This window comes from Gregarina niphandrodes, assembly GCF_000223845.1.
Source record: "Gregarina niphandrodes unplaced genomic scaffold scaffold00043, whole genome shotgun sequence".
Classification (NCBI taxonomy): Eukaryota; Apicomplexa; class Conoidasida; order Eugregarinorida; family Gregarinidae; genus Gregarina; species Gregarina niphandrodes.
In genome coordinates, this window is record NW_011645811.1 from 39,052 (window position 1) to 48,767 (window position 9,716).

The following is a 9,716-nucleotide window of genomic DNA, read 5'->3' on the forward strand; positions in this document are numbered from 1 at the left end:
GAAGGAGGTGCGCTCCACGTACGGGGGGCGGAAGGCCACGCCGCCGCGCGAGACCGAGAGGTGCTCGCTCGGGCCGGCGCCGAGAAGCGCCACGTCACCGCAGACGGGCGCGGGCGCCTCCATCACCGACGCGCGCGGCGACTGTGGCACGACGTTGATGTCGTAGCTCGCATGTTCGGCGATTTGCGGGAGCGCGGCGGTCCGCGAGGCTTTGCCGGGCGGCGTGACCTCGCCCAGCAGCGCGCGGCCAGCGGCACCGGCCTTTGCCTCGCCGGGCCGGTAGGGGCGAGAGGAGCCGGCGCGGCTGTCGAGTTCGAGCTCGTCCTCGTCGTCGAACTGGGTGTACGGCGACGAAGAGTTATCCTGGGTCGGTCGTTCGGTTGCGCACAGCGACTTGGCCAAAGGTGTGTAGCGCGAGGTCAGGTGTTTCTCAAACACTGCGTGCATGCACGCGCCCGCAATCACCTGCGTCTCCTTCTGCTCCTCCGCATAGCTCTTGTGCTTGCGCTCCAGCGCGTTGATGATTGCGGCAGACGGGAACACCACTGCGCCGCGCGAGAGCATCAGCAGCGCCGTCGTCCAAGCCACTAACGCCAGATCGAACTGCGCGTGTGCAATTACGCTCCGGGTAAACACCGTACCGAATAGTAAGTAAATGAATGACTCGCTGAACACCGACAACACCTTAAACAGCAGCACGGATGATCGTTGCGACGTCAGACTCAGGTTCTTGATGTTGTAGTGTCCCAACAACACCGCCGTGATGAACAACGATACGATGCCACTTCCCTCCACCATCTCGGCTACCGAAAACGAGAAATATGCTATCAACAACAATACTCCCAATTCGTACTCTGGGAAGCGTTGTATTCCACCCGCCAAACGAAATGCCAAGTACGCGATCAATCCCGTAACCGCTCCGATGATGCACGATATCAAAGTAACGTACATAAAACTTAGTAGCGTCTACAACACAGAAATCGGGGTCAACGCGCGCGAGGGCAACGCGCGCGAGGGCAACGCGCGCGGGGTGAGATCAGGAGCACGTACGGTTGTCAATAGCTTCCAGGGATGAGGGGAGTCCGTAGACACGAGGATTGGTGCCGATTTAACGAGGGTCCTAAAGAGAACAATAGAAACCGAATCATTCAGTAAGCTCTCGCCAAATACAATAGAGAATAGTTTTTCGTTGGCTTCAAACCTACTGCCACCCAAAACACCAAGCGTAGCAACCGGATCCACTGCGGCCAATAAGGTGCCCAATAGAGTACAATACAACAGTTTTTCTGTAAGACTACCTTCAAAGAAGCCGTAATCTGATGAAAGTAAATGCGGTATGTACAACCCTGCAGCCGTTAAAATAGCAGATAGTAAAGTACCACCTATAGCTAGCCACATAATAGAATGGAAATTCTTGATGAAGTTAATTCGATCCATAGAAAATCCTGCTTCCAATATTATAGGGGGTAACATAAACATGTAGAATAATTCCGGATTAAAATTCAACAGCGATTTGTTACCAAATAACTTTGGATTCCAATAGAATATTAGCAAACCAGAAAATGCACCGATCAATATTCCAGCTGTAGATTGTGGTATATTCCTCAACTTAGAGATATTAATCAAATGACCACATATAAAAGCACACATTAACATTACTGATGTTAATGCCGCCGTCTGAACAGCTATATTATGCGACACCATCTTGTTGTCGTGCACTTGATTGCAACTCACGAAAAGCTTTTAGGAACACCAGCTCTCGTGCCGTGCACTAACTTGCTTGGGTGCGACGCACAGGAGGTTAACTTGCCACTCGCCAGGAGAATTAAATTAACTTGCGACTCACCAGGAGAATTAACTTGCCACACACCAGGAAAATTCACTTGCCGCACACCAGGATTCGTTTGCTCGCTCAAGAAGTTTGTTCAGAGTTGAAAGAATTTCGTTATGGAAGTTCTTTCAATCCGAAATACAAACAGTCAAAATTCAAACTCTGGCCCATTTATTGCCCCCACAGGCTCCGGTTTGCCCCGGCAGGGGCCCTGGTTCCCAGCATAGTGTTTCCCCCGGATTTGATCTGGCGATCAAGTGGTGCCCTTCCCCATCCGCTGATTTTTAATGCCTCAAAAAGATAATTATATTAAAATGGGTGGCAGAGCAGCCCAGTGGGCACAGCCGCGGGGTTGAGGGGGTTTGGGGCGCGCGCACGCGATTGCGTGTTTATTGTGTGAATTGTCGCGCGGTGTGTCCAAATTATGGAAATTGAATTTAAAAAAAAAAGAAAAATGTCGGAGGTAGTAGTGAAGAGGGGTCGCGGAAGGCCTCGGAAACATCCCCCGGATGTTACCGTGGTGAAGAGGCCGAGGGGACGGCCTCGAAAATATCCGATTGACGTGCCGGTGATAAAGAGGGGACGCGGGCGGCCGCGGATAAGGCCGTTACCGGACCCGAATGCAATAAAGCGGGGGCCAGGACGGCCGCGGAAAACGCCGGCCCTGTTGATGGCAGATGTGGACAACATCATTCTCGCCCCGCCTACCGAGGACTTGGTGCCCGACCAGCGGCCGTTTGACAGGCGCTTCGAAGACGCAGATGCGGGCCAATACTTCCAGGATGACGCCACGGAAGAAGACCCCTACGACGACGGAGGCGACACCTACCAGCGCCACCAGTTGAAAATCGCTGAAGATATAGTCCGCCGAAAGCTGGACGAACAGAGGGGCCCCTTCCGCTTAGACACGCCCACCCTCCTCACGCGCAACGTCGCTGCCACCGCCGCCGACGATGTCGGCCCGCCCCCCTTCCAGCCCGTCCTGACCGAGCGCGCGAGTGCTCTCATGAAGGAAGAGCCAGAAGCCACGAGCGGCTCGGGGCCAGAGGACCTAGCGCCGCCGCAGCCATCAGCGTCCGGCGTGAAGCAAGAGGCAGCGCTGCAACATAGACATTTCCTGTTTGGCGAAGAGGCGATGAAAAATATGAACCCCATTGTCTTGTCCGCCCTCACCGCTTTCGAGGACGAGATGGTGAAAACCATGGCCCCTATATAACTATGTCAATGAGTCGTTTTTAGTCCCAACATTGCGTTCCCAAAAGCCCGTATTCCCCAAATTACTACTCACCTTGCGGGGTCTTTTTTGCGAGGAAGTTCGGGTGCCCGAAGCTACTGACCCAAGTACCCGGAACTACTAACCCAGAAACATTCCCCCTCATCCCCCCCCCAACCTCTCCCTTTTTGGCCCCGCAATCCCACCCTCTTCTCTTCTTCCGTTTCCTGCGTCCTACTGCGAGGGCGCTAAAGGTGACGGTGACGCAGGTGAAGTCGGCTTCGGGTGACGGTGACGCAGGTGAAGTCGGCTTCGGGTAGAAGGGTCTGGGAGCATGGTTGGTGGAAAAAGTTAGTCTTCCTTCTGGTTGATGATACGCCCTCCGCGAACGAGACCGGTCCTGCGTGCGGCAATGAGGCCGACCTTCTGACCGGCGGGGGCGTGTCGCGAGACGGTGGAGGGGTGGCCGATGTGTTGGTGGTTACCACCACCGTGGGGGTGATCGACGGGGTTCATGGCGACGCCTCTAACACGGGGCCAGCACTTTCTCTTGGCCTTGTACTTGTGGTAGGCGGCGCCGGCCTTGAGCAAAGGCTTGTCGGTGATGCCACCGCCGGCAATGAGACCGACTTGGGCTCTGCAGTTGGAGCGGATGGAGCGCTTGGCGCCTGAGGGCATACGGATGCGGGTCTTGACGCCGTCCTCGCTGTGGCCGACGATGATGGAGTAGGTCCCGGCCGCGCGCGCGATGGCACCGCGGTCACCGAAGTGGCGCTCAATGTTGCAAGCCACGGCACCTTCAGGGAACTTACCCAAGGGCAACACGTTGCCCGGGACCAAGTTGGCTCGCACACCGCAGTAAATCGACTGCCCCGTGTACATACCCTCCACAGCCGGGAACAACTGCTTCTCAGTCTGGTACTTGATGGGCGAACGGAACGCGACCTTTGCCAACGGCGCACCGCGACCAGAGTCGTGCACAATGTCTGTCACGATCCCACGGATCGCGCCATGACGCTCCGCACGGTCCGCAGCGCGTAACTTAGCGGCACCCACGCGGCCGTGCGTGTGTGCGCGGAAGATGGAACCGGCGCCCTTTCTCTGTCCTAAAACAAAACTCGTACTTCTTGGGCAACGCAACTCGCGCGCCGGGCACAGTCGTAACGTGTGTGAGTTGTGGCGTCTTTCTTACCCCTTGTAACGCGACCCATTTTAAGACCCTGCGAAGGTTAAAAAGCCGAGAGCTTTTTTTGCGCCCGATTTGTGTCAGTCTGTTCTGTCTCGAATATTACCCAGTGACAGCCACCACACTGCCCTACGAGGAGATAAAGGTCTCGCACCTCGGGGGAGGTCGCACCTTCGGCTCCTCTGAGGTGCATCAGCGAGCATGCGTTGGATTCTTATTTTGGTAGTTGCCTTTGTGGCCAAGGCTGTCGGCGGTGCCCGCCAGGGAGTATTGAATGCAATGAAGAATCCTTTGCGAGGCATTACCAAGGCGTGGCCCAAGGGTGAAACCAAGAGCACCCTCTACCGCCGCAATGCTTTTCGACGCCGGCCCCGCAGAGACATGGCCACGATGGGTGAGCCGGAAGTGATGAGTGAGCCGGAAGCGGAGCTGCCGGAAGTGCAGTTGCCTCCCAAGGCGAAAAAAGGGCTATGGGGCCGCACTCGCCTGGGCTTTAAGAAGCTCGGACGGGGCATTCGAAGGAGAATACCCGTTTCCCCAAAACTGCCGCTCGCTATGCGCGAGCCGGGCCCAGAAGAACTTCACCTCTTGGAGAATTGATATTTTTTTCCTCTAATGCTTCGTCCTATCAATACAGCCAGCACCAACACAGTTATTGTTACTCTCTCCCTTAGACTCGGTGTTGCGGGGCTGGGATATGGGGTGTTGGGGGGCCGGGTGCGCGTCCTGGTGGTGCAAGGTGCGAAGGTATGAAGTGGTTGTGTGTGATTGTGTCGACTTGGGCGCTTGTCCAACGTGATACTGAGGGCGTTGGCGCGATTGAGCCGGACCCACCGGCGGTCTCGCTGATTGAGCAGCGGAAGAGAGATCTCATGAGGGCCGCCCAGCAGTCGTACGTGAAGCCATCTGGCGGGCGGCGCGTGGGTACCCTGGACCGAGCTCGCTTGGACTTCTTGGGAGGAGACGTGGGGAAGCACGATACGGTAGTGCAGAAACGGATTAAACCGTTGTCATCAATCCCGTCGTACGTGAAAACGAGCGAGGACGTACCGCTCCCCGCTCCGGCGCGATCAAGACCCGTGAGTCTTCTGGCCCCCGAGCGTGTGAGCAACTTGGAGAGGGTGCTGATGAAGCACGAAACGCAACTGCAGAAACAAACTAAGCACCTGCCACCACTTCCCCCGTACGTGAGGCCCATGTCCTCACCGGCTTCGATGAACGGACCTTCTCAGACTCAGTTTTTGGACGGCCAAGCCGGGCCGGTCCAATCTGCGGACGAAGAATATCAGCTGCCGTTGGCTTCTGAGCTCCCGAAGCCCCCGCGCGCTTGGATGACAGGCACTGAGTCTTCTCGGGCTCAATCGTCTGACGGCCAGTCTGCTGACAGAAAACGTCAGCGGCGTCGTTCATTACCACTCCCCAAGCCCACGTGGATGAAGCGGGCCAGGTCTTCTCGGGCTCGGTCTTTGGACGGTGGCTCTTCGGAGGAGGAAATTGCATCACCCCCGAAGCCCCTTCGGGCTTGGATGAGAAGGGCCGAGTCTTCTCAGGCTCTATCTTCTGACGGACAGTCTGCAAACGGAGAACGTCAGCGCCGTAGTTCATTACCACTCCCCAAGCCCGCTTGGATGGAGGGGGGCGGATCTTCTCGGGCCCGGTCTTTGGACGGTCAGTCTTCGGACAGACAGCCTGGGAGCGCGAAAATTCAACGGCGTCCTTCGTTGCCGGCGCACGCTTGGATGTCAGGGACTGATGAGTCTTCTGACGTTCAGTCTCCGGCTGTTCAGTCTCAGGACTTTCAGCCTGCGGGCGACCAAGTCGCGGTCTCCGACGATCAAGTCCAAGCCCGCGAGGCTGGTAGCGAGAATACACCGCAGCGACGCCGCAGATTCTTTGGACGCAGGCTTAAACCCAAGAAGGGGCTGTTTGGACGCAAGGGGCTGTTTGGGCGCAAGAAGGGGCGGAAGGCCGAAGGCGAGCAGAAGCCGAAAAAGAAAGGATTTTTCAAACGTCTTAGGCATCGCTTCCGAAAGGCGATGGGCATTCGTAAGAAGACCCCCACGTCTGAACACCATCCGGCTCGCGAAACTCTAGCGTCGCCCGATGAGATGACCCACAGAGATACAATGGGTTCCCCCGAAGTTGTGGACCAGATGGACGAAGAAACGTTACCCAAAGAGGACGAAGAATCTCCTCAGAAGGACCAAGAATCGTTCCTGGGCGAAGCAGCCTCCGAAGCCGATGCTGACCAGAAGGGTGAAGACCAGAAGGATGAAGACCAGAAGGATGAAGACCAGAAGGATGAAGAACCGTTCCCCGCCGAACCAGCGGTCGAAGAGGCTCCTGAAATTAGTGACCAGAAGGACGGAGAATCGTTCTCCACCGAAGCAGTGGCCGAAGACGCCCCCGAAGCTGTTAGTCAGGATGAGGCAGCAGAGGTTGCTGAAGGTAGCGCGGAGAAAGGGAAGCATCCGTGGTTCGGATACACCGGTCCTGACGACCTCTTGGTGTGAGCGGCGGCGTAGTGCGTGTGCCTATGAATACGGTTTTAGAGTACGGTTACCCAGCACGGTCTTTTAGCACGGTGCTTGGTTAGATTTTTGTCGCTTGAGAATGCCGTGTGAGAATGCAGCTTGACAACGTGTGTCAGTTAGGTGGGATGCAGCCCGACAACGCCCGTAACGGGCTTTGTTAGTTAGGGTAGGTCAAACCAGGGTAGATGAACTAGCTCGTCACCAGTTCGTCAACCAGCTAGCTCACCATTCGTTTGTCAAACAACACCGAAGTCACTATGTAACCATGTAAGTAGTAGTGTCCCGAGCGGTTCTGGTCATCCGATTGAGGGCGGTTCTGGTCATCCGATTGAGGGCGGTTCTGTGGAAGGTTGTCGAAAGGTTGGTATAAAAATGTTTAGTGTTGCTTGCAGGCTTCAGCATCCTGGCCGATGACAATGCATTTGCCGCCGGCGGCCTCGATTTTCTCTTTGGCGAGTTTGGAGAACTCTCGAGCACGAACGACGAATGCGCGAGTGAGGGCGGGTCCGTTACCTAGAACCTTGCGGTAGCCGGCACGGGTAACGTCAAGGACGGGAGTTTCACCGGAGGCCTGGAAGCGCTTCTGCTCTTCCTCAGTCATGAGTCCCCAGAGCTCCACGACGTTAAGTGTCTTGCAGAAGTGGTGCGTCGCTACACGGTGGAATTGACGCATGCCGTGCTTGCCAATGTATCCCGGATGGTACCGCTGGATGTTGATACGGTGGTGGTGCTCAGCACCGGCGTTACCGCGCCCGCCAGGATGCTTGCGGTGCTTGCCCACACGGCCATAACCGCCAGACACGTGGCCGCGGAGCTTGCGAGACTGTTTGAACCTGAAACAAGGAAATGTCACAACACAGCACGGTAATTATTAGAGATAAATCACCACGACTGGTGTACCACGCATGGACTGGTGTAATGTACAAATGCGGCACCCATACCACGCCACATGGGCTTCAGCACCGGGCGCCGCAACGTGGACGTCTTCAGTACATTGCCGGCTTGGAGGGTCGGATTGGGGAAGTTGGGATTGCAAGTTACCTGGTGGGCATGTTTTCCGACAGAACTTCCCTCCACAAAAAAATTTGGGCGGCCAGCGTGTTTTGTCCCGTCGGGAGTGCCTAGAGGCATTCCTGGACCTCCTTCGCAACGGTGGCAAGACTAACTAGCTAGCTATGGATGTCCGATTGTAAAAACAAGCTGCGCCTCGCCGCTTCCACGATGGCATTGTCTTGATGGGCGTTAGCGGCCGCCCCCACAGTGTCCCGGCTTCCCCCGGCTAACGACAGCACCCCACCGACACCACCTTTTTTCGTCGCGACAGCTGGCCGCGACGACAGTCGGTTCAGCGAAGCCGGGAATTGTAGGGCGGTTCGTGGAGGCCGTTTGCCGCCGAGGAAGCGAAGGCGCTGCCGGGGGTCCACATTTGCTCTCCGTTGGCGGCGGGCGTGAGTAGTTTGTTGTCGACGGTGAGGTAGGGGTTGCGCGCTTCTCGTCGGTAGGCGGACGCAGTTCCACGCAGGTACGGCAGGCCTGTAACGAGCTGGTTGCAGAAGAGGCACTGGTGCAGGAATGCGGCGCAGGGACGTGTTGCCGCTCGCTCTCCAAGGCCCGCTCTCTCACCAAGGCCCACTCGGTCGCCAGCGGCGAGACTCATTCGATCGCCAGCGGCGAGACTTATTCGGTCGCCAGCGCCGAGTCGGTCGCCACCCGCGAGACTTCCTCGGTCGCCAGCGACGAGTCGGTCGCCGCGTTCGGCGTTGGTGCGGAAGGCGGGGCCTGGGTGAGGTGGTGTGGCTGCGGTGGATTGGGTGCTGGCCAGGTGTTTCCTACGTTGGTTGAGGCCGTAGCTTCGTGCGGAGTCTTCGAAGCCGAAGGAGCTGTTGTCGTCGAAGCCGGATTCGTTTCGTCGTGCGGGTAGGCGGTGGAGGTGTCGTGGAGGTTCGTCTCCGGTGGCTCGGCTGAGTCGGTTGCCGAGGTAGCGGCTGGTTTCGGAACCGTAGGGCGGCGTGGGTCGATTCTGCCGAGGGCTGTTGTCGTAGAGTGGGTCGTGGTCGAGCGACATTTGATAGACGGCTGAACGCAAGAAGTCGAAGCCGCGAGAACAGCAACCCTTCACGTATGCACCCAGGTCGCGCACGATGTCGCAGTCCGGGGCATATCGCAGCCGGTCCGTCGCGTAACTTGACAGGTCACTCAACACGCTCTCGATGCCCTGCGCCAACCCCTTCTGGCCCCGCAACTTCATCTGCAGAAAATCGTTAGTCTCCGCCAACGTCTCCAACTCAGTCACCGCCCCTCGCTCTCGTTCCGCCAGCTCAGCCTCCAGCGCACTCTTCTCGCTCCGCAAACGCACCAACTCCTCATTTCGCTGCGCCCCCTCCTGCTGCAACTTAGCCAACTCCTGCCGCAACTTCTTGTTCTCCTTCTCCGTCCGCCGCAACTTCGTCGTCAACTCGCTAAACATCAAGTGGATCGTCGCCTCGTAGTTGAACTGACCAGGGCCCGTGCTCGACCCAGATCCCATACCTATCCCGGAACCACCCATACCCATCCCGGAACCACCCATACCCATCCCCATACCCATACCCGACCCAGGGCCCACAGTCACCCCCATACCCGCACCCACCGACGCGCTCGAACGCTTCCGGTGCATCGCCGCCTCCAGCGCTGACTCATCGGTCTCACGCCGCAGCAACCGCGGCGCCGTCCACGTCGACTCCGGCGGCACGAAGTACGCCCCCGGCGCACTGTGGTTCGACGCCGGCGCGAAACCGCTCGGCGCCGCCGCGCCCCTCACCGCCGCGGATGGCGGCGGCGGCGGCGGCGGGCGGGGGCGCTGGCGCTTGTGTTCGCGCGCGCGCGCGGTCGCGCTCGTCGGGCGAGGAGCTCACTCGAGACTGCGGTACGGTTTCGGCGGAGGCGCGTGGCGGCGGCGGGCGGGCGGGCGGC

At 57.9% G+C, this 9,716-nt stretch overlaps 7 protein-coding genes across 7 annotated transcripts; 3 read left to right on the top strand and 4 right to left on the bottom strand.

Annotated features, from left to right (window-relative positions):
• Positions 1-22: 22 nt before the first annotated feature.
• On the bottom strand, positions 23-1,704 carry GNI_152050 (sodium/hydrogen exchanger; the record flags this gene model as incomplete). The annotated part of the gene is made up of 2 exons (XM_011134494.1): positions 23-966; positions 1,114-1,704. Coding segments are annotated over 2 exons (1,535 nt in total), but the record flags the coding sequence as incomplete, so codon positions are not given.
• Positions 1,705-2,285: 581 nt separating this feature from the next.
• Positions 2,286-3,047, top strand: GNI_152060 (AT hook motif protein; the record flags this gene model as incomplete). The annotated part of the gene is made up of 1 exon (XM_011134495.1): positions 2,286-3,047. One exon carries the CDS (start codon positions 2,286-2,288, stop codon positions 3,045-3,047), a length of 762 nt encoding a protein of 253 aa, XP_011132797.1.
• Positions 3,048-3,395: 348 nt separating this feature from the next.
• On the bottom strand, positions 3,396-4,255 carry GNI_152070 (putative 60S ribosomal protein L8/L2; the record flags this gene model as incomplete). Its single annotated transcript, XM_011134496.1, has 2 exons — positions 3,396-4,150; positions 4,237-4,255. The coding sequence occupies 2 exons, from the start codon at positions 4,253-4,255 to the stop codon at positions 3,396-3,398; spliced, it is 774 nt and encodes a 257-aa protein (XP_011132798.1).
• Positions 4,256-4,431: 176 nt separating this feature from the next.
• GNI_152080 (hypothetical protein) lies at positions 4,432-4,830 on the top strand (the record flags this gene model as incomplete). The annotated part of the gene is made up of 1 exon (XM_011134497.1): positions 4,432-4,830. The coding sequence occupies one exon, from the start codon at positions 4,432-4,434 to the stop codon at positions 4,828-4,830; it is 399 nt and encodes a 132-aa protein (XP_011132799.1).
• Positions 4,831-4,979: 149 nt separating this feature from the next.
• Positions 4,980-6,743, top strand: GNI_152090 (hypothetical protein; the record flags this gene model as incomplete). The annotated part of the gene is made up of 1 exon (XM_011134498.1): positions 4,980-6,743. One exon carries the CDS (start codon positions 4,980-4,982, stop codon positions 6,741-6,743), a length of 1,764 nt encoding a protein of 587 aa, XP_011132800.1.
• A 397-nt stretch (positions 6,744-7,140) lies between these two features.
• On the bottom strand, positions 7,141-7,703 carry GNI_152100 (60S ribosomal protein L27a; the record flags this gene model as incomplete). Its single annotated transcript, XM_011134499.1, has 2 exons — positions 7,141-7,597; positions 7,651-7,703. The coding sequence occupies 2 exons, from the start codon at positions 7,701-7,703 to the stop codon at positions 7,141-7,143; spliced, it is 510 nt and encodes a 169-aa protein (XP_011132801.1).
• A 406-nt stretch (positions 7,704-8,109) lies between these two features.
• On the bottom strand, positions 8,110-9,381 carry GNI_152110 (hypothetical protein; the record flags this gene model as incomplete). The annotated part of the gene is made up of 1 exon (XM_011134500.1): positions 8,110-9,381. The coding sequence occupies one exon, from the start codon at positions 9,379-9,381 to the stop codon at positions 8,110-8,112; it is 1,272 nt and encodes a 423-aa protein (XP_011132802.1).
• Between the last annotated feature and the right edge of the window lie 335 nt (positions 9,382-9,716).